Source organism: Lactuca saligna, chromosome 1 (assembly GCF_052625555.1).
Source record: "Lactuca saligna cultivar CGN05327 chromosome 1, ASM5262555v1, whole genome shotgun sequence".
NCBI lineage: Eukaryota > Viridiplantae > Streptophyta > Magnoliopsida > Asterales > Asteraceae > Lactuca > Lactuca saligna.
The window spans coordinates 28,480,818-28,503,148 of record NC_136417.1 but is presented as its reverse complement, the minus strand read 5'-3'; the positions used below and the strand labels follow the sequence as shown (position 1 = coordinate 28,503,148).

Below are 22,331 nucleotides of genomic sequence, written 5' to 3'. Positions count from 1 at the left end.
CGTCGAGTTAGGCTATGACTCGACGAGTTCTTCTTCTAAACTGACATTCAAGCCCTTCATCCTACTCGCCGAGTCTGTTCTTGATCTATGAAGATTGCCTTGGACTCGACGAGTCAGGGCATTGACTCGCCGAGTCCTAACATGGGTGAGTTCAGCTTCCAACTCACCGAGTCACCCCCTGTGACTCACGACTCAATCTCAATACATCATAAAGGGACCAATTCGGTGACTCGCGAGCAGACTCGCCGAGTCACATAAACGACTCGCCGAGTCGTCGCCATGCATCCATCAAATACACCGATTTGCTCGATTCCAGTCCATGCCATTCACAAATCTGGGCTTCTAGGACACGAATCACACGTAAAGTTTCCAACTTTACGTGTATATATTCACCAATATGGATTTTAGGGCTCAAAGTGCACCAAAAGAGGCAGATCTAGGGCTTTCATGCAATATGACCCCATAAAGGCATTAGATCCAAGCTCCAGGGACTAAATCATGCCTAGATCTAAAGGCTAACAACTTATTACAACCCACAAAGCACAAACAAGCTTGGGGAAAAGCTCAATAAGGACTTCTATGGAGCTAAAAGAGATTACAAGCTTGAAAACAGAGGGGAAACGAGCTATACCTCAAGGAAAACGTTGAGATGACACAAAGATGCCTGGCCTCCTTCTCCTCTTCTTGATCTACTCTTCTTTCTCCTCAAAATCTTCAAGAATACACCAAAACACTTCAATCTCTCAAGGAAATAAGGGTATAGTGATGTTGGGAGCTCTGTGGGTGAATGGGGGTGAGTTTGGGGCGGAAATGAGGGCTTAAATAGGGTACAAACCCTTGAAATTTAGGGTTTCATCCAGCAGCGGTGACTCGCCGAGTCCAGGATATGGACTCGCCGAGTCGCCAACTTAAACGTGTCCTGAGTCTCGTCCCTACTCGGCGAGTCGGACCTATGACTCGCCGAGTCCAAGGCTAAAATGGGAAATACTCAAATAAGATTTACATACCGGGAACCAGGTGCTACATTTTTTTTCACATGTTTCACTTGAATTTGTTTCTTCATTGGATCAAAAACACTAACAATCTTCTTGGTTATTTTTCAGATATGGTTGAGTTTCTTGCTTTCGATACCTACACAAAATCAAAATCCAAGCCTCTATTCAAAGTGAAACCGTGGTGACTCCTTAAAGTTTGAAATTGTTTTGGTATTATACAAGAGTTCACTATTTTTTTTTTTCATGTTTTTGCTAGTAATTTATTTTATTTATGGTTGATATTTTGATATTCCTCTTTTGAATAAAAAGGATATGCTTCTACTGTATTGTGTGGGTATATTATATTCTTAAACAATTTTTCCCTTTAAGGTAAAGATTTGTGATAGAATTGAACCTGACATGAGTTCTATAATTGATTAGTGGTTGATAACAATCTAGAACTCCATGGTTGGTATGTTTTACAACCGAACACCTTCTAATCCCACAAAACGAGATCCTTCCCTAGTTTTCATATAATTAAAATTAAATAAAATTTTGATTTAAAATTATTTTTTAATTATTTTAGGGTTAATTTCAATTTATTTCCGTTATAGAAAAGCAAACACCACCTAAACTTCTTTCTCTCAATTTTTTGGAACTTCTTCAAATTCGAGGGTACAGACTACAGAGTAAAATCTGTACACACTTTGAGAATTCGAAATAGGGTTTCGTCAAATGCACGGCCATAACGATCGAGAACTAATTCAAGGATCAGCTGCACCGGAGATAGCGAATTCATCAGAAGGCACTCCGAAGGATCATGTAATGAGCGAGATTCACCTAGGCTGTCCGCCGAAATTCTCAGGATCATTCATTTCTCATTTCGCCTTCTCACTTCCACGAGGTGAACTTAGTTGCTTCTAATAATTCCTATCAATTTGATTACGATGATTAATCGTCTATTGAAGTTCTAGAACATGATTTAGCATGCATCCGTGTTTTGGGCTCTAGTTAGTTCTAACTGGACTATCTCCACGAATTAAGCGATAAAATGTGGATCAGATTGAGAACGTACTTTGAATTTGAAGCCCGATGATTATTAAACTACGTGATGAACATGTGTTTGGAACACGCTTTAGTTCCCAATTTCGAGAATCGAGATGAGCTATTTTTTTATGTTGATGATGGAATGTAGATGCTGAGTACATTGGAAGCAAAAATGAATATCAAGCCTTCGATAATTCAAATCAGAACCAGGAAGTTAGCTTGGATGATGATGGCGATCTTGCTTTACCTAGGCGCAGCAGTGAGTTATGCTTACCTTACTATCGTTTATAGTTTTGCTCTGGTTAACTTTACTGTTAGTGTTAGATCAAATAAACTGAAACTAGGATAGTAGAATTGAAGGAATCAGAAAACGCCTGTTAGACTAAAATGCTCAACAAAGTATTCAAAGAATTACTATATGTTTTTAAGATGCACTTGAGCAATGCGAGCTGCCCTCCATAACCTGATCCCGGGTTTTTAACCTCTCTGGATACATATTACCATTAAACTGCGGCTAGTCCATGAAAGTGCATTATTATGAATCTTGTGGCATGTAATAGACGTATCAATAAATTAACAAAATTGAATATTGAGGGAATAGCTAAATATGCACTCACTTACATGGCCTACTACATGCTCTGATTTTCATGGAGTGAGTACCTCTTATGCATGTATGCATTTTTCTTACCTGAAAAGGGCTATAATTTGTAGAGAAATCATCTTGTTTCCAGAATATTCCAAGGACAAGCTTGTTGTGGCTATCCAACATAACATCACCTCATCAATTCCAAGCGTTGGTTTGCAGGTAATAAATGATTTTGTTTAACCTTCATTTTTTTGAAAACTAGTAATGAACTTTATATTATGGAAGTTTGGTATTATAGAGCCCTCTTTGTAGAAAAAGCATGTTATCACGTAATGTTTATAAAGGGCTTCTATGTGTGGGGGTGTGCTTGTATGCATTGTCTCTTTTTCCATACTTAAGTATAAGCATAATATTTTTTTGTGGTATTTGTGTCTCTTTTGTGTTACTTTGCTGAGGCTATTATGCTTGCTCTGTATCAGGTATGGAGAGCCGAATTGGTCCTATCTGATTTTGTTTTGCATAAGATGTTCACTACATCTGAATTTGATGGGATTGTGGCAGTAGAACTCGGTGCTGGTACAGGTAAACTTGAAGTGCATCTCATAAAAGAATTTACTGTCTCATTAAAATTTCACTTGAAATGAAACAGTTTTTATACATACGACACTTTTTCCATACAAATACCATTTATCCATACAGTACTGAATGAAAAAAAAAAAAAAAAAAAGCCCCTCAATCTTCCAACTTTGTAATTAAAGCCCCAATATTGCATTCCAAATCAATTGATTAAATGCTACTAATTAGCTTTTAACTTTAGACCTTCCATTTCAGTTCCCATCTTTGTTGAAATTCTAGACATAAAAATGATAAAACATAAGTGCTTGTATGACAAAATTTTCATTTTATCTTTGTAAAGGCTTGGTTGGTATGCTACTTGCAAGGGTTGCAAAAACAGTCTTTCTAACAGGTATTGGTATTCATTCATGCATATATACACCTATGGCTATACCCATGTTATTTAAGCTCCTAAACAAATGGGATGCATTGCAAATTAACTGATACCTTTATATTATAGATCATGGGGTGGAAATACTTGAAAATTGTGCAAGGAATGTGCATCTTAATTCTGTGATGCTACCTTCTAAAACTTTGGTTTATGTACGTGAACTTGATTGGAAGGCTTCATGGCCCCCTAACCAAAGCAATTCAACATCTTCTCATAGGTCAGGATGAGCATTTGTCAGTCTAACTAAAAACATTTTTGTATTACTATTATTTCTTGGTTGACTAGAACCCGACTGTTTGTTTGTAATCTAGTTATGGTTGGAATTTATCAGAAATTGAAGAACTTGAGAGGGCATCTTTGCTGGTAGCTGCTGATGTAATTTACAGTGATGACCTCACCGATGCATTGTTTACTACTTTAGAGAGGTTGATGTCACACGGTTTGAACAAGGTATCATTTAAAAACACATAGTTGCATAAAAAGGTTTCACTTTCACTGTTGCTTTTGTGTAGTTGATAATGTAATTCTCTTATTTCAGGTGTTATATCTGGCTCTTGAAAAACGTTACAATTTCAGTCTTGATGATCTTGATGTTGTTGCAAACGGGTATTCATGTTTTCGAAGTTACGTAAGGGACGAAACAGGTAAAGATCTCTTCTGTTTGAGAGTGACACTCTTATCTCTTGTCAGTGCAAAAGACGTAAATGCCCTCATCATATATATGGAAAATAGCACTGTCTTGTCTAGTCCTTTACCACTGTTGGTTTCTGATGGTGGTTTGGCAACAATAAATGATGTAGAACACCACGAGCTTCTTCAAAATGGAATGGAATGTGCATTTGTTGGCTCACGAATTGATCTTACAGAGATTCCTCAGTATGCGAATAATTACGATCGAGGACAGGATCTAGAACTCTGGGAAATTAGGTATGCAAGAAAGGTAAAAAAAACCTAAAATTTGAACCACTTTGTAAAAAAGCACTTTCTTTAAGTTTGCATTTTGGTTGTTTTCTTTAACTAGTTACGCTAGAGGTGCACATTCTACTCTAGCACATTCTATTAGGTAGGCTTGTTTGGCAAAAATAAACTGGCTTATAAGTTAGCTTGTTGTAATCTACTATTTAGTAAAACCACAAAAGTCGCTTATTTTAGTTTATGAACTAGCTTATAAGCTAGCTTTTGAACTACCATATGATTTATAAATGTTTTTCATACACTCATGGAAGTTGACTGTTTATATTAGCGTTATATTTGACCTTTCTTATCCATCAATCATCCTCATGGATTTTTTCGGTTCTCCATTTCTTCTCTTTGATTTGTTCTAGAATATGTTTCATCTGTGTTGAATCCAAAAGCAACCTCACTCATCTTTTCAACATCTCCTTCTTTGGCCAATACGACATTCTTCATCACATCGGGCATTTTCTAGTGATGTTGATTGTCGGAGCTTGAATGACATTTAAATTTATGGGCGATTTTAAACCATTTGGAAGACATTTTGGAAGTGGAAGAGAAAATTAAGCTTTTGAATTAATCTGGAAAGTGAATGACTACATATAGCTTTGTTGTAAATCATGTTATGATTTTAACATGTTTATATAGTGGTTGGATGAGATGTTAAGTGAGAGTCGAGTTAATTCACAAAGTGCCTGGTTAGATGGTTGTTACGTAGGATTGGGTGAATTCATAAATGGATTAGTTAGATTTGGAGTTATATTAGTGGAGTGAAAGTTAGGCGAATTCATAAACGGCTATGTGTGCCTTCTAACAATTTTACTCCTTCCACGACAATATAAAAAGGATATGCTTTGATTTGCATAACCATTCTTGATAAATGAACTCTCTAAATTCAAAAGATCTGAGCCACGAACAAAATTATCATATTGGTTTTTTTTAATCCATTTATGCAGCTCTAAACTAAACGAAGTAAAGAAGATAAATACTTGGATGCATTACACAAGTTGAAATTTGTCCTTGGTGCATTCAAATGATCGAAATCCTTTGATTTATTTTATTTTGAAAAATAAGATTTTGTTTGATAATATAGTTATATAACCATGTTCAAATTATCATCACCTTGCGAATATTACCACAAACCAGGCACTTATCATCTGCCTCAACCTAGCTAATCCGTTATAATAGGCTGCCCAACATGTATAACCCATGCTTTTTTGCACTACTATTGTACTTCATTTTTGTTACCATACTTTTTGTTTATCTATAATAACAACGTATTTATATTTTTAACCCATAATAACAACATAGTAAATATTAACATTTATTTGTTGATAATAACAATATGTAATTTGAAACTTGCAAAATATAATTTATGTTTTAGGCAACTTGATGATGCACTTATATTTCTTTTACATATGACAACAATATATTAACATATAACCTTTTACCTATAATAGTAAATACTATTATATTTTTTTTACCAATTATATAATCCAAAAGTTATAAGCACTTTACAAGTTTCAAGCAATATGTTGTTATACTGTTATTATCGGTATAATGATACAAGTATTTTGTATTATATGTAAAAATGATAAATATATTGTTTTTATACGTAAAAAAAAGTTATATTTTAGTGACACCAAATTACCTTGTTAATTAACAATATGTGCACTTAGGCGCAGAGAATTAAGATACTGTGGGTAGGCTAATGCCAAACGAAGCAAACTAAGTTTATTTTCTGAACCTCCACCAACAACTGGACATCACTTGGATGCATCAATAAGATGCCAGAGGTTGGCATTTTATGAAGACATTTAAGCAGACTTATTGTCTGTTGATGGATGACCAGAATTTGAAAGCTTTGGATTTATTACTACAGTATGTATACCAGCATTCTATGTCAAGGTTTGTGACAATTTTGTTTATGTAAAATAAAAGAATAGCCAAAATACAAAAATCAAATTAATACAACTTGTTAAAAGATTTTTTAAAACATACAATTTTTTAGATGACTCGAGCTTAACGACCGTTCAAAAAACCCCAATCATGTTTTATCTGTTCAAAAAAACCCAAAGAATTTAACATTTTGAACAGACAAAACATAATTGGAGTTTTTGAACGGTTTAAAAACTTTGTTGTCTTTTTTTTTTTTTTTTTATTAAAAAATGTTAAGTTTGTTGCATTTTTTTAGCATACAAAACATTATTAGGTTTTTTGAACAATTTGGAAACTTCATTGGACTTGTAAGTAATTTCCCCTTAAAAATTAGATTATTATGATAATAAAATTATTTTATGATCATAATAACTTTTTAATTAGCTAACAAAATTTTAGAAGTAAACAATTTTTATTATAATATTTAACTCATTTATTTTTAAACTTGTAAGTTTGACCTCTGTTGAGACCCTGTGGCTATTCTGATTATCAACCTTGATGTTGCTACTGTGTTTTAACTTACATACAAACCAACATGCATAAAAAACAAGCCCAAAATTCTCAGGTTCAAAAGATTCATCAGATCATAAAGATTAAAGACGAAGAAGAAATATGGGGTGTTCGCAATCAACGATTAGGATGGAGAACAAAGACGTTGTTAACCAATGCAAGGAAAGAAAAGCGTTCATGAAACAATCAATCTCCGCTCACTACGCCTTTGCCACCGCCCACTTCGCTTACGCCGCTGCCCTAAAAAATATCGGTGCCGCCTTCACTGATTACGCCCTACGGGAGCTCCAATTTGCCGATCATCTCCACCCGACGCCGCCACATCCCCGTTATGATTCCCATCGTCCTCCACCACAACCCGATGGTGGTAGCAGATTTCGTACATCAAAACAAGAGACGGGAAACAAGAATGTACCTCCTCCGCCGGGAAACGATGGAATCGTGCCGTGGGATTTCTTTTTTACTTCAATCGAGGATGTCATTGGGTCTGAATTGACCGAAGTTGATGGCAAGGGTAGTAGAATCGGGAAACATGATATTCAGAGGACGATGGCAGATGATAAGAGGAGACATGGCGGTGGTGGTGGCTGCCGTCATCGTGCAGTTACGGAGAGTGAGAAAGAACCACCATTGTCATCCATGAAAGAAGATGTGGAGAGTATGGACTTGTTACAGGTAATTACAGAGATCGATGATGGTTTTATGAAAGCTTCAGAGAGTGCTCATGAGGTTTCAAAGATTATTGAGGCCAATATGTTGCAACACGATTCTAATTCTGCAGATAATCCTGGTATATATATCATATGGTTCCCTAATCACTTTATCTTTCGTACATTTCACATATCATCTTTCCTTTGAAATGCTTGGATTTAGGCCATACTGATCATTCTACAAGAGTCACTACATGGAAACATTTGTTTAAAGGATACCAAATTTCTAATCATGATGAGGACAATTATGCTCCCAAAGAGAAACAAACTCATTACATGATACTAGACAATATACTAGTATGGGAGAAGAAGCTATATGATGAAGTCAAGGTATATGTCCAACCTTTTGTTTCTGTAACATAAAATGTTATGATAATTATTTGATCTGATACTCAACAGGCAGGTGAAGAGATGAAATATGTGTACAAGAAAAAGATTGCTTCACTAAACAAACTTAAAAAGCGAGGAACAAGTAGCGACTCATTGATGCGAATGGTAAGTCATCTACACACAAGATGCATTGTGCAAATGCACTCCATTGATTCAACCGTTTCAGAAATCAATCGCCTTCGTGATGAGCAATTGTACCCAAAACTAGTTCAACTTGTTAAAGAGTAAGTTTAGATGCAAAGAAGATTAAAGACTACTCAAAGAAAAAGTAAGAGTAAAATGTTTCAAAACTTGTTTGCAGGATGGGCGCAATGTGGGAGAGAATGGGAAAGCAACATGAAAACCAATGGAAGATGGTGCAGGAGTTGATCAAAATCTCTCAATCGCGGAATGAAACAAGCGAGGACAATCATAGCAACACAAAACAATTCCATGTTCATGTCAAGATGTGGTGTTTTGGATTTCAAAAACTCATTCTACACCAGAAGGAGTATGTTAAATCTCTCGTAAATTGGCTAGAATTAAACCTCATATGTATCAACAACAACTTAATAAACAAAGCTTCCTCTCAGCAAAAGCCTCAAAACCCTAAGATTCAGTCATTGTTACGTACCTGGCAAGATCAACTCGAGAAGCTTCCAGAAGAAGGTGCCAAAACCGCCATCAACACTTTCGCGGCTGAAATTCATACCATAATTCACTATCAATCAGATGAGATGCAGATGAAAGAGAGGTGTGAGGAAACTCGTAGGGAGATAACCAGGAAATCACGAAAGTTTGAGGAATGGTGCGATAAACAGATCGCGAAGAGAACTCCAACAGATGTGGTGGATGATATAGAGGTGATTGCGGAGCACCAGATTGCAGTAGAGGCGTTGAAACGCAGGTTGGAGGAGGAGGAGGAGGCATATCGACGACAATGCATTCAGGTGAAGGATAAGTCATTGATGAATATGAAAACCGGTTTGTCATTGGTCTTCGCGGGCATGTCGAAGTTCTGTCGTTCTTTGGTTTTTACCTAATTTACAAAATCCGGTAAAAATGTGGTACGCAATTACAGATTAACCCGAGGGGCGGCAGAGGATACGCTTCCAAAAATAGAGATTACCGTTAGGAAGAATGGGTTTTACTTTTGGGCTCTGTATGTTAGACACTTAAACTAAGGTCCATGTTCAAGCTAGGCTAGTAGTGGCCCATCTATGTAAGACCCACTGGCCACTGACTAATATATACTGCAAATAATTTGTAAAAACAAAGATTTTTTAAATTTGCAAATACTCATCAAATTTATCAATTAAACCATAAAATCAACAAAGACAAATATTTTCAAGTATGAGAATATAAACACCCAATGTGTAGGTTAAGACACGTAAAAGTTTATGTATAAATATACAATACACCACATGATATGATAGCTCGAAATTTAAAAAAAAAAAATCAAATTTTAATTAAACAAAATGAGTAAGATTTTGTTTGCGTGGAATCCGGTTTGTAAGATTGATTCCTTTAAGCACCTAATAAAGATTTCCACTACATGGAATCCGACTGTGAAATTGGAATTTTAAAACTGTTTGGTTGAGTTTTATAAATCATGTTGATTACTAGTCAAAACCTTGATTAGTACATGTCATTGTATCTCTTCAGTTTTTACATTGCATTGAGTGGGTGTCACGAAGTGTATGTGTGTAACCTAGTATGACCATTTAATGGTTACAAAAAATATTTTTTGCAACATATTTAGATAGATTTAAGACATTATTGTCATTTTCATCGGCCCTAGCTAAGAACATTTTGAAGAATGAAAAAACTGGAATAGCATATTCAAATCCTTAAAACTTGGAGAAGACGATGATTATAATTTTGAGCGGGTAGCCAGTGTAAGGATTGTAGGGCTTCCTATCCGTCTATGGTGTGAGGCGAATTTCTTTGCTATTGTTGGGAAGTTTGGGAAATCATAGTCCCCTTTGATCATATTGAGGGTAGATTAGATTTCTCGGTGGTCAAAGTTGTAATCCTTACTGGTACAAAGAAAAAAATTAATGAAGAAATTAGAGTGGAAGCCGAAGGGAAAATATTTGATGTTGGGTTGGTTGAGTATGAATACGAACCATGGTTCCCCTTCAAGTTCGAAAATGAAGAGCAACCGTACGAGTCAGAGTCGAATTATGCAACATCTGTGGTAGATTCAGACGAAGAAGTTGAAGCCTCGGATGAAGATGAAGAAGGTGTATCAGGATAGACGACGTAAAATAAGGAGAAATAGTTGGAGATGGGATATTCGACGACGCCAGAGAAGATGCTTTTTTCGGCGACCATGACACAAAGGAGATATGTCCATCTCAAAAGTCACCACCGGTCTTGGAACCACAACAGGTTCGTGCACGCCCTTTTGGTGGGGAAGCGGAATCGACTCATGGGGAAACAAATGAATTAATTATGAAAGAGAATTCAAATGAACCACGCGATGGAAATAGTAATGAACCTGGGCTGGTCATGGATATCCCATTTAAAACTTATGATTCTAATCTGGGCTATTCGTTGATGGGCTCCCCAAGCCTATTTCCTTCCCCTTAAATCTTGTGTAGTCTGGTTGCTTTGGCCCATTCCCATTCAAGGCATCCACACCCCCAGCCATCGAATAAACACTCAAAACACAGGTAAACAGAATTGGCCGTTCGTAAAATAAATGTGTCGCTCTCATGGAAGATCGCTGACAAAAGACTAATCCGAGTTTCCAGTTCATAACCAGTTCGGTGAAGGTGGAAAAAAATATTCAGAGGTTGGCGCTTATCGGTCGAACTCGACGCAGACGGCTTCCCCCAAACTCCTTGGCTCCAACAATGATCCAAGGATCAACGAAATTGAAGCCACGACAGAAATCAGTACCATGATTGGATATGAAATCGACGCCACAAACAAGCTGTTGGCTGAAATTCTTGGAGTACTTGGTGAGATCAATGTGCCCAAATGAATTTTCACTCGATCAACATTAGGGGATTTGGTGAGAGTTACAAGGTGGACTGGGTCAGGAGACTTAAATTGAAGCATATGATCTCTTTCTTAGCAATTCAAGAAAGTCGGATAATGAAGGTGGAGAATATTGATGTGAGGGCGTGATGGGCTGTAGATAACTTTGGATCGAACAGAGTTAAGTCACAAGGAAGGTCGGGTGGTCTTCTGAATGTATGGGACAACAACTTGTTCAACTCCATTGAGGTTATTTCGTCTAGACACTTTCTAATAAACATTGGTAACTGGAATGACATAAGGAAACCAATTATATTTGTTAATGTATATGGACCTCAATCGAGTACAGATAAAGCCACCCTTTGGAAGTAGTTACTGGAAATCAAAAACTCAAAAAATGGTATGTGGATCATAATGGGGGATTTCAATGCGGTGAGAAGGAAAGATGAGAGATTTCATTCAATCTTTTGCTCAAAATCTGCAAGTGATTTTAACAACTTCATACACGAAGCCGGTCTTACCAATATGAAAATTGGGGGGGGGGGGGCATCGGTTTACTTGCTTCCGCAATTCAGACCTTAAACTTACCAATGACCGCTCTCCCTAGAGAAATCTCAGACCATTGCCTTAACCTCTTGTCCACATCATGCAGAGACTTTGGCCCATCCCCATTCAGGTTCTTTAACTCCTGGAAGCTTACGGACATGTTCGAGAAGGCCTTCATATCTAGCTGCAACAACTTTGTAGGATTCGATACTCCTGACATGTACTTAGCTGCTAAGCTTAAGCATATAAAAGGATTGAAAAAATGGCGTGCCACTAAACATCCTAGAGAAGAGGAAGAATTGACAAGGCTTAAAAAAAATGGTGCATCACTTAGATCTTGAAGCCGAGTCAAGACAGTTAACTGAACAGGAACTCGGGGTACAAGTCAATCATTGAGATGGAAAAAATCAGAAGTATTGATCTTAGACAGAAATCTAGGATCAAATGGGCAGTAGATGGTGATGAAAACACGAGCTTTTTTCATGGAGACATAAATAAAAACAACCAATAAATGGCCTAATGATTAATGGTGAATGTTGTACTGATCCAACAACCATAAAACAGAAGATATATTCTTTTTTTGCAAAAAAATTCTAAGAAAAATGGCCTGATAGGCCGAAACTAGTGATTCGACAGTTCAGGAAAATCCCACTTGTTGACTCGGAAGCATTAGAAGCACCTATCTCTCTCCAGGAGATAAAGAACGCGATATGGGCATGTGGTAATGAGAAGGCCCTTGGGCCTGCTGGATTTACATTTAAATTCATCAAGAAGTATTGGGATATCCTTCTTAGAGATGTTGTTGCGGTTGTCAAATACTATGAGCATCATGGAAAAATTGATTCCTCTTGTAACTATTCCTCCATCTTGCTAGTTCCCAAAATCAATGACCCTCTTTTGCTTAGTGACTATAGAGCAATCAGTCTCATTGGATGCATCTATAAAATCATTTCCAAGATCTTCTCGCTCATAATGAAGAAAATGATGGGGCATTGTATTGACGAGGTACAATCAGCATATGTTGAGGGAAGAAACATACTTAATGGGCCTCTTGTGGTTAGTGAGATTTGTTTATGAGCAAAAAAAAAAAGGAAGATTCTTGTGTTCAATGTGGACTTTGAGAAGACATTTGACTCAATAAACCGGGACTTCCTCGACACGAATCTAATGCATATGGGATTTGGAAATAAAATGAGAATGTGGTTAAGAGGTTGCCTTGGATCTTCAAGATCCTTCGTTCTAGTCAATGACAGTCCAACAGAGGAATTCCCTATATCCAAAGGAGTCAGATAGGGGGGACCCACTCTCTCCATTCCTTTTTACAACAGCTATGGAGGGCCTTAGTGTAGCTATAACATCCCCAAAAATACGATTCAAAATTTTCATTTTTAAGTTTACCAAATCACAACATAAAACATCATTGATTCCAAGATCATAAAAATATAAAATAATTATAGTGTATAATCAAGACAAATCGTGGAAAAACATTATTAGAGCATAAGTCCCAAAATCTCTACTGCGGAAAATCATAGTGTGATGCGTCGCGATCAAGCCGAATCCTTCCCTTTTGAGCTGGAAGTACTTGAAACACAAACTAAAACAATAAGCACAAAGCTCCGTAAGTTTCCCCCACCATACCACATATAACACAAACATATTGTCAGGCATATCTGGGTGCCCGACCTACCCTTCGGTTCATTTCAACCGGTTACAAGGTTTATTTCGCCCTCTACCACTACAACATAATATCACATATAAAACACATAATCATCAAGCAGTCCGTGAACCATGATAATTATTGTGACATCCCCAAAATCTCGGCCAGAAAAGACCAATTTTCATTTATGCTTTTAAAATAATTTCAGAGTAAATCCTTTTGATTTGAAAGAGTTGCAGAATTTGTTCCCAAAAACAAAGTATGATAAAATAATATTTACCAAAACATTTCATAAAAGAAATGTATTTTCATTATATAATTAAAACTCGGGATGTCATGTTCCGATACAGACCATAAAGCATAAACGATAACATTACAAGTCATTCAACAAATATATACATATACAGACTTGTAAACAAAACAACTTGATGATTCATCCATCTTATGCCCTTGTGCCACTTCCTGTAATACAAATAAAACTGAGTTGGTCAGGCTTGGGAGCCTGGTGAGCATATAGGGTTTTCAACCCACAATAAATAATTATATTTAATTCCACCAACCAACAATAACCCAATTACCCATTCCCGTTATTCTCATTTTACGTCCCTAAAACAACTAACACAAAGGACCTAGTCTTAGAATATTTCATCAGGGTGACAACAGATGCATTCGGGGGTTTCCCGGCAATATATGTCAAATAAAGCAACCATGAAGGGGATGGAATACAGCGAATGAACACCCAAGTTCATTAACACCTACAGGTGGCGCACCTACTAGCGTTCCACAGGACGGTCTAGAAAAGTCTGTGCTCGTCATCTAAACTCCGCTAGACGACTGAATAAAAAACAACATCGAGGCCTCTCATGTGTTTATCACACGTCAACTATCTACCCATGTTCTACCCGACATATTAGTATATAAAAAAATATATTTTTATACATAGTTTAAAACAAAGGTATAGCATTCTCATTCAATACATATTCCAAAACAACAGATGAAACACATACACATAACACGTATTTCATAGAGAATAAATCGTATCTATGAGATACAAGAAAGTGAATATACATTCACGCATATAACAACAAAATATACACATAACACGTATTTCGTATAAAATACTTCATAATTATGCGTTAGAAGAAAGTAACCACACACTCACTTGATCAAAAGATGATCGGACAGCACTATGACTTGTAGAAGTAGTATTCTTCGGCAGATCTGGAAGATCTTCACAAAAACCGGACTCCTCGCGGGCAGAGCTTCGGCTCGGGAATCGTACTTCTCGGGATCTTCGGGGATTTGAGACTTGCTTCGGGGCTCGGGAATGATACAGAGACTTCAGGATAATTCTTGCACGAAAAACGATGCAAAAATGCGAGAAAAATGGAAGAAATGAGCAAATAACTCGGTTACCCTCGACACCCTTTTATAGGGGCTGGAAGGTTGAATTACGCTGGACGTAACTTGAGATTACGTTGGGCGTAATGACGATAGGGTCGCTGACTCCCCCTAGATAATATCGGATAATATATATTTAAATTAAATATCGAAAATATTTAATAAACTTCAAAAATTCATATCTTCCTCATACGAACTCCGTTTTCGACGTTCTTTATATCCACGCGTAGGTGAGACTACGATCTAGAACTTTTGTTTAGACTTTGTCGGCTAATTTTGACTTTATTTTTATTATTTATTTTTAGTAGGCCGGGACAGGAAAACCCCGTTATAAAATCATAACTTTTTCATCCGACGTCCGTTTTCGCCTATCTTTTTATCGTTTTACCAATATTAACGAGACCTTCAATTCTCATTTAGATTGTTTCGGCTAAAAACCGCTCGGTCTCAAATCGAGTATTCGGGTTGCATACTGTTAAGTCGAAACTTCGAAAAATCATAACTTCCTCATACGAAGTCAGATTTGAGCGTTCTTTTTATGCACACTCTCGGTTTAACGAACTCTACGACTTTCATTTATATCACTAAGGCTAAATATCGCTCTAACGTAAATTTCACTTTTTATGTCATTCAACGTTGCCGGTTCTGTCGCGAAACTTCGATAGGTCATAACTTCTTCGTTATAACTTGGATTTCGGCATTCTTTATATTTTCGGAATCCTTGTTTTGACCACTACATCTTTATGCAAAGATATTGGGATTATCCCACACTTCAAATTTGACACTTATTTTATTCTTAATTCATTAAATTATAATAATTAAGAAAATAAACACATAATTCACATAATACTCAAATATTTCATCATTAATACTTCAAAAAGAGTTACAAGGGTTAACCTAGACTATTTTATTAATGATAATGCCTAGCCTGGAAACGCGGGTGTTACAATTATCACACAGACAACCATCATATAATACAAAAATAAAGGGTCGGCCTTGGTGTCTTCGGCCCGTAACATTCACAAAGGGAGACTCACCTGATTCTGACAAGCAAAATCCTAACAACAATATTGTCGTGAGCTAAACGAACCTCTCCCTTTCCGAACACCTACATGTCATACCAATAACTCTACTTAGATTAATTCTTGATTACACGTAGATGGTACTTTACTTACACCTTTACTTTTCAAAACTTTCTTACCATACATATTTTCAATAAATAAATTTGTCTTTATATAAATTGATATAGTTAAGAAAAGCTTTCATATTTCTAATTCGATCGTTAAGGTTGGAGGGTGTGGTGCCAACGAAACCACACTCTCTCCTCCGCCACATAAGCGTCATGTCATTTTTTACCACTTAAGTGTGGTTTCTTGCCACACCAAGGGAGTGGTGCCACACATTCTTTTTTTTTTTTTTTTTTTTTTTAACTATTTTAATTTAATTAAACTTCTCCTTTTTAAACTATTTTAATTTAATAAAACTTTTTTTAAACTATTTTAATTTAATAAAACTTCTTTTTTAATAAAAAACATAATTTTTCATTACTTGAAAATTAAAAAAAAAAAAAACATTACATTGCATTACCGAAAAACAACGAAAACCACACACATAACATTTAAATAATCCTAGAAACTTAAAAAACACAAATAAAAAAACTAAAGCAAACTACATAAAGTCATTCTCCGAGAACTCGTCTTCGGGGTCATCCGGTGGATCCAAATTAAGGTTAATGTTTTGAACACCGTAAATGTGTTCCACAACGTCATTGCGAAGATTGTGAAATGTTTCAGTGTAACGTATCTCTTCTCTCCTGTTTATATACTCTGCTCTCCTGTTTATATACTCTTCGCCACCAATTTCTATTGGTTGTGTCTCTGATATGGATTCTTCCTCGTTAAACGCACATATCGGTCTTCCTTCGTCTTCAATAATCATGTTATGCAATATAAGACATGTATACATGATTTCTTGAAGTTTCTCCTCGCCTAAATAGGCTGCTAGTTTTTTCAATATGAACCACCGTTTTTTTCAGAGCTCCAAAAGCACGCTCAACATCCTTGCCAGCTCTTTCTTGAGCTCTCTTGAATTTCTTTCGTCTAGAACCATGTGGAGCTGTAAACGATTTAACAAACACAGCATACTCATGATAGATTCCATCGACCAGATAATAACCATGCTTATATGGTGTTCCACGCAGTTGAAAAGAAGAATCTGGTGCAGATCCATCGTATATGTTGTTAAATATTGTTGAACGATTAAGAACATTGATGTCGTTAATCGGGCCAGGAGAACCAAAAAAAGCATGCCAAATCCACATATCTTGTGATGCAACTGCTTCAAGTATGACCGTTGGGTGACCATGATCACCTCCGGTAAATTGCCCATGATATGTTGTAGGACAATTTTCTCATACCTAATGGAGACAATCTAAGCTTCCTAGCATTCCAGGAAACCCATGCACACTAACTTGATGAGCTTGCAATTGCATGATGTCATTACGTGTAGGCTTACGTAAATATTTTGGACCATAAAATTGAATCACAGTTTTGCAGAAAAATGGAGACTATCTCGTGCGATCCTAGAAGACATCCTAAAACTTTCTTCTAATGAATCAGGCGGAATGCCATATGCTATCTGACGAAGTGCGGACATACATTTTTTGTAAGGGAGTGAAACCGGGTGTACCTCTAGCATCGTAACGTTGTTGGAAAAAACTGCACTCCCTCGTTACATCTTCAACTATACGTTCGAATAAACCTTTGAACATTTTGAAGCGCCTACGAAAATAATACCCTTGGTAAGTGGCATTCTCTGCAAAATAGTCTTGCACCAAACATTGGTTGGCATCTTCACGATTTCTGCAAATACATCCTCGTGTTCTCCGTTGCGAACTTGCAGCTGCGTTGTTTCATACAATGTTGTATGTTTGTTCTGCAATTTGAACACACGCAATAGCGATATCAAAAATAATCTAAAATTCTTCAGAAGATGAAGAAGATGACATTTTTGAGAGAGTGGTGATTTTAAATTTTTTTTTTTTTTAGAGAAAGAAGAGATTGTGTTGTGAAAAAAAATTGAAGTTGATATGTATATATATAGGAAAAAAAAAATTAAATACTCAACAACCAACAACCAGTCGATCCTTCCCAATTCTCCTCAACCAATCACAAAATGCGGCCTCAAAGGACCGCACTGCGGCCAAAACCGCGCATGACCGCGGTGTGCGCGGTCCAGCTGGCGCGAACCGCAGTCCCAAACCGCAGCCACACCGTGCAGCCTAAGGACACTTATGTATTTTCAAACATAACATTTTACCCATAACTCGTTAAGCCAATATTTTGACAAGTGGTATAGCTATATAATTATTAACCATATATCTTGTCCCTTTACAGGTTCATTACATTTTAACTTTAAAATCGGTCATGAAGGAAATTATAGTCCATAAGCTTAATCAGATTAAGCCCATAAAAGAAGCCCATACTAAAATTAACCCATTGATATTTAATCCATAAAAGTGGCCCGATAGTTGCAATATAACCAAATTTGTGTACACATAAAGTCAAAGTGAACATTCACCTGTGTGTTGTGGCCTTCGTCTTCAGCACACCACTCAGCTTTCCGGCGACACAATCATCTCCGGCCACGGCTCCCGCGGCGGTGTCATTTCCTTCTTTTCGGCACACCATACCTACTTTCGGCAACATAAGTCAGCCCCCCGCCTTTTCTTAACTTGCTTTGCCGTAGAAATGGTTGTGTGACATCTTCAATCCACCGGAGCTTCAAAGATTTCTCATCTTTCTTCCCTATATCTCCCTTCCTTGGTCATCGGGAACTACTAACCCAAATACAACTCCTGTGCTTTAATCAGACCTTGACTCCATTGTGATAGTTCGTCGGAGAATGAAGTAAATCGAAATCATGAGTCTGTCAGAGTCCTCATCAGATGGAATCTCTCTCTCTCTCTCTCTCTCTCTCTCTCTCATTTATTGCTTGTCGGGACCAAGATAACCCACATCGGATTTGCAGTCAACCAATACAGAAATGCTACTCCATCTCATCGCTTATTTTCTGATTAATACCAGCCTGAATATCGCCGGAGATGGTAATATGTTTCATTGCTCCCTCCTCAGCCTAAGTTTTTCTCTCATCTGGTGGCTCTCAAACAAAATGCACGAAACCTAATGATCCCTATGAAAATTTATGTCGGCGATATATGGATAGAATCTCTCCATTTTCGTTCGTATTTCATATGTCGTTCCATTTAGAGAAAGAAAAGAACATTTAATTTAATAGATTAAATGTGAATATAATATAGAGGAAAGAGAGTGTAGAGTTAAATGGTTTGAATATAATATAGAGGAGAAAGAATGTAGAGTTGAATGGTTTGAACATTGCAATAGAATTAAACTGAACTAGGGAAGAATTAATCCCTACTTCCCGGGGCTGAATCCGCCAAAAAAATGAACGAAATGGGAAGATTTCATTGAGTAACATTGAACTGGAAAATCGAACATGAGTACATGACCCCATCTGTAACCAATAAGTGTAGCCTCTATGAAGAGCGTTAGTCATTCACATCCATTCACATAAGAAAAGTAATGAAAGCAAGTAGCTATATTATGTAAGAACATTGTCACCTCAATGAAATAACATACGGTTTCTCAAATTTGATGTGCTCTGTTCTGCTGTCTGTGTACACATACTTTGTAACCATGGAGAAAATAACATAATATTTAATTTGCTGAAAATACATAGTTTTTACACAAATTATTTATCTATTGTTTATTTCCTGTATACAAATTGAATACCAATTGAGCCATTTCTCCTCTATGCTTGTTCTTTGGAAACCTAATAACAGAAAAACTTCAAAAAAACTAAACTTCAAAAAAAAAACTTATGTTACTGGTATAATATCTCCTAGAAACTACAAATCATTCAAGTGGTAAATACAATAAACAACAACATATTTTAATTTTTATGTCTAATATAACATCATACTTTGTTTTATAAAAAATACATTGTTAAATTAAAAAAAAATGAAAATAATTATTACATGTTTTAAAACTACTAGAATGGTTATAACTTATAAATAGACTTTTTATTACAAAATTAACATATCAGTATATTTTTTTGTTATCTGTTTAAATGGGTCACATTGTGAAAAACGAAAAAAAGAAAAACTAATAAAAATGACTAAATGGACAAAAAGGATAAAATGGTCATTTTGACAAAAAACCCCAAGAAAAATTAAACTTTCTGTTTTAAAAGATTCATATCAGTATTTTTTTTTTTCAACTTAAGTATGCCAAATTATGAAACAACTTTTTTTTTTGGTAAGAATAACAAACTTGATAAAAAAAAAAGGTGAAAATGGTCATTTTAAATAAAAAAAGAAGAATAAATAATCTAAAGTTAGAAAATTCTATTGCTAAGTATTTAATATAAAAAATTTAAGAAAACTAATCAAATAATGCAAAGTCATACACAAAATAACCACAATTTAGAAATACACCACACACACATCCTTTATAAACTTTTATTATAAATTGTTTCTTTTTTAAATTGCAAAATAAATAATAAAATTATGAAAAAGTTATGTTGTTTTTTATCAACAAATACTTTGTTTGACAAAAAAAAAGTCAAACATTGAGATTTAGACAAAAGGGATACCTTTAATTTTTGTATATTGTTCGATTACATTGTCAACTATATCACTAAATTTAGGGATAAAGAATCAAATTTCATGATTATATAAGATATAGATGATGAGGTGTAACCACATACCTTCAAAGAAAAAGGTGAAAGTGTCGCCATATCCATGAACAAAACACACAAAAGCTTTGATTCTGACTCCAGGCCTTGGTAACCAACTTTTACAAAAAAAAAAAATTGACCTTTTGAGTTCGCTTCAAACCACTGTAATGCAAAAGAAGATATATATATATTTAGTCAAATCATCTAATTGTTCACAACCAAAACAAATATTTGTCAACCTCAAATGGTAGAATTAAGCTATTTATGAGTGGAGATGAACTTCAGATTTTGAAAGTTGAAAATATTAAGGGTTTAAATTTGATATTCAAATAGACGTGGTTAGTTTGTTTGCTCTATTTAGGGAAATCTGTTAGTTTATGTAGTTTTAGATTTCTTATTCTCAAACAAACAATTATTATCAATACTCATTAATGTTTAGAGTTTACTAATTTGACAGGTAAAGGTCAATTTAGACTTTGATTTTGGACATATGTAAGATTCTCAGTATTTCTAATCGCATAGAAACAATTATATAGATTGCTACGTTACATAGTTTAAATTGTTGGGAGATTTACCTCTTCGGTCCTGATGTCTGTAGGAGCCATGTACAGATTAATTAGAGCAAACATAAAACTCTCAATCAACAAGAAATTAGCAAAAAAAAAAAAAAAAACAGAGAATCATCAATCGAACAAATAAAATATGAAGGTTGAACCTTGAAGAAAACATGATCAAGCTGTTCCCGAACTTGAGTGATACCCAACAACTCGGCATTTGCCGCCTCCTTTGTATAATCGATCTCCTGAAGAAAAAAAAACAACTATAACTCATGAGAAATTCTTGCATGCATCGTAGACCTTGGTTTTAAAAACCTAAAATGAGTGGATTGATATTCTAAAGGGGTATGAGTTTGCAGCTTTTTACAACCCAAATTGATATATGCGGTTGAATTTTTATGTAATATACCATCAATTTTCACATAGCATATGGATTGAAAACGAGAAAATTTGTTCAAATATTCAACTATTCACACTGTCATCGGCACCAAACCGAAATATTCCTTTATAAAATTAGAATTGCAACTACTACGGTCAACAAAGTAGATGAAGAGTTAACGATGTTTAGTTACTGCACATATATCGGTGAAGCTGAAGTTTGATTTTTACTTAGATTACCTTGAAGTCTTGAGTTTAGGTTTGTGATGGTGTTCTTTCGTGAACGCACGTGCACTCGCCAATGTCTGCTGTCGCCGGAATCGGTGTGGTCGGCGTCGTTATGGCCATAAGGAAGAGTCGATGGTGGACCGGTGGTTTATTTCTTCTAAGAGCAGTGGGGAAGGCGAACTGAAGTCTTGAGTTTAGGGTCGTAGTGGTTCCTCCGTGAACGGAGAAGGACTCGCCAACGTCTTCTGTCGCTAGAATTGGTGTATGGCCATTAGGAAGAGTTAATGGTGAACCGTATTTTTCTAAGATCATTGGGGAAGGGGAGCAGGAGACGTACGAAAGAAGAGATGTATTTGGAAAGAAGAGGGAGGTACTTGATCGGTAGATGTTGACTCAAAAGACGGAGGCAGATGAAAGAAATAAAAGGCGGTGGAAGGAAGTATCCGTGATTGGGCAAAGGAGGCGGTGAGGACAGTGAAAGAAACGTGGAAGAATAAGCTGAGTAGTAGGCAGGAACGCAACTCTAAGGTGTGAGAAGCATATAATGCAAAAGGAACAGGAAGGGGCACACCTCACGCATGTAAACAAAAACAAAACAGAAAATCATAAAAACAGATAAAAAAAAATCAACCAATCACATGAAAACCCTCATCATCAAGGACTTCTAAATTAGTATATATATATATATATATATATATATATATATATATATATATATATATATA

General features: G+C 36.0%; 2 protein-coding genes and 1 long non-coding RNA gene across 7 annotated transcripts; 2 read left to right on the top strand and 1 right to left on the bottom strand.

The window, feature by feature from the left end:
• The first annotated feature begins 1,604 nt into the window (after window positions 1–1,604).
• On the top strand, window positions 1,605–4,767 carry LOC145030171 (Putative methyltransferase family protein). Of its 2 annotated transcripts, XM_078978585.1 has the most exons (9): window positions 1,605–1,878; window positions 2,170–2,280; window positions 2,753–2,826; window positions 3,087–3,189; window positions 3,524–3,574; window positions 3,683–3,830; window positions 3,925–4,063; window positions 4,152–4,257; window positions 4,414–4,767. In XM_078978585.1, exons 1-9 carry the CDS (start codon window positions 1,710–1,712, stop codon window positions 4,566–4,568), a joined length of 1,056 nt encoding a protein of 351 aa, XP_078834711.1. In that variant the 5' UTR covers window positions 1,605–1,709; the 3' UTR covers window positions 4,569–4,767. The 2 variants fall into 2 exon arrangements, with proteins under 2 accessions (XP_078834711.1, XP_078834707.1); XM_078978581.1 differs by having other exon boundaries at window positions 4,152–4,767.
• A 1,403-nt stretch (window positions 4,768–6,170) lies between these two features.
• On the top strand, window positions 6,171–9,371 carry LOC145030156 (protein ALTERED PHOSPHATE STARVATION RESPONSE 1-like). 2 transcript variants are annotated; one of them, XM_078978569.1, is made up of 5 exons: window positions 6,171–6,475; window positions 7,071–7,805; window positions 7,889–8,055; window positions 8,125–8,339; window positions 8,417–9,371. In XM_078978569.1, the coding sequence occupies exons 2-5, from the start codon at window positions 7,118–7,120 to the stop codon at window positions 9,135–9,137; spliced, it is 1,791 nt and encodes a 596-aa protein (XP_078834695.1). In that variant the 5' UTR covers window positions 6,171–6,475; window positions 7,071–7,117; the 3' UTR covers window positions 9,138–9,371. The 2 variants fall into 2 exon arrangements, with proteins under 2 accessions (XP_078834695.1, XP_078834701.1); XM_078978575.1 differs by lacking the exon at window positions 6,171–6,475 and having other exon boundaries at window positions 7,051–7,805.
• Window positions 9,372–16,210: 6,839 nt separating this feature from the next.
• LOC145030143 (uncharacterized) lies at window positions 16,211–22,171 on the bottom strand. Of its 3 annotated transcripts, XR_013676598.1 has the most exons (6): window positions 21,619–22,171; window positions 21,159–21,245; window positions 21,019–21,035; window positions 20,474–20,605; window positions 18,266–19,552; window positions 16,211–17,620 (listed from the first exon to the last, which is right to left on the bottom strand). It is a non-coding gene; the product is annotated as an uncharacterized LOC145030143 (long non-coding RNA). The 3 variants fall into 3 exon arrangements; XR_013676597.1 differs by lacking the exon at window positions 21,019–21,035; XR_013676599.1 differs by lacking the exon at window positions 21,019–21,035 and having other exon boundaries at window positions 18,266–19,537.
• Window positions 22,172–22,331: the final 160 nt, after the last annotated feature.

Excerpts from the sequence above, each read along its gene's own strand:
- LOC145030171 (XM_078978581.1), top strand. The coding sequence starts at position 1,710 with ATGCACGGCCATAACGATCGAGAACTAATTCAAGGATCAGCTGCACCG. Across the intron at positions 3,190-3,523 it reads AGAACTCGGTGCTGGTACAG|GCTTGGTTGGTATGCTACTT; the intron begins GTAAACTTGAAG and ends ATCTTTGTAAAG. Across the intron at positions 3,575-3,682 it reads AAAAACAGTCTTTCTAACAG|ATCATGGGGTGGAAATACTT; the intron begins GTATTGGTATTC and ends TTTATATTATAG.
- LOC145030156 (XM_078978569.1), top strand. The coding sequence starts at position 7,118 with ATGGGGTGTTCGCAATCAACGATTAGGATGGAGAACAAAGACGTTGTT. Across the intron at positions 7,806-7,888 it reads TAATTCTGCAGATAATCCTG|GCCATACTGATCATTCTACA; the intron begins GTATATATATCA and ends GCTTGGATTTAG. Across the intron at positions 8,340-8,416 it reads CTAGTTCAACTTGTTAAAGA|GATGGGCGCAATGTGGGAGA; the intron begins GTAAGTTTAGAT and ends ACTTGTTTGCAG.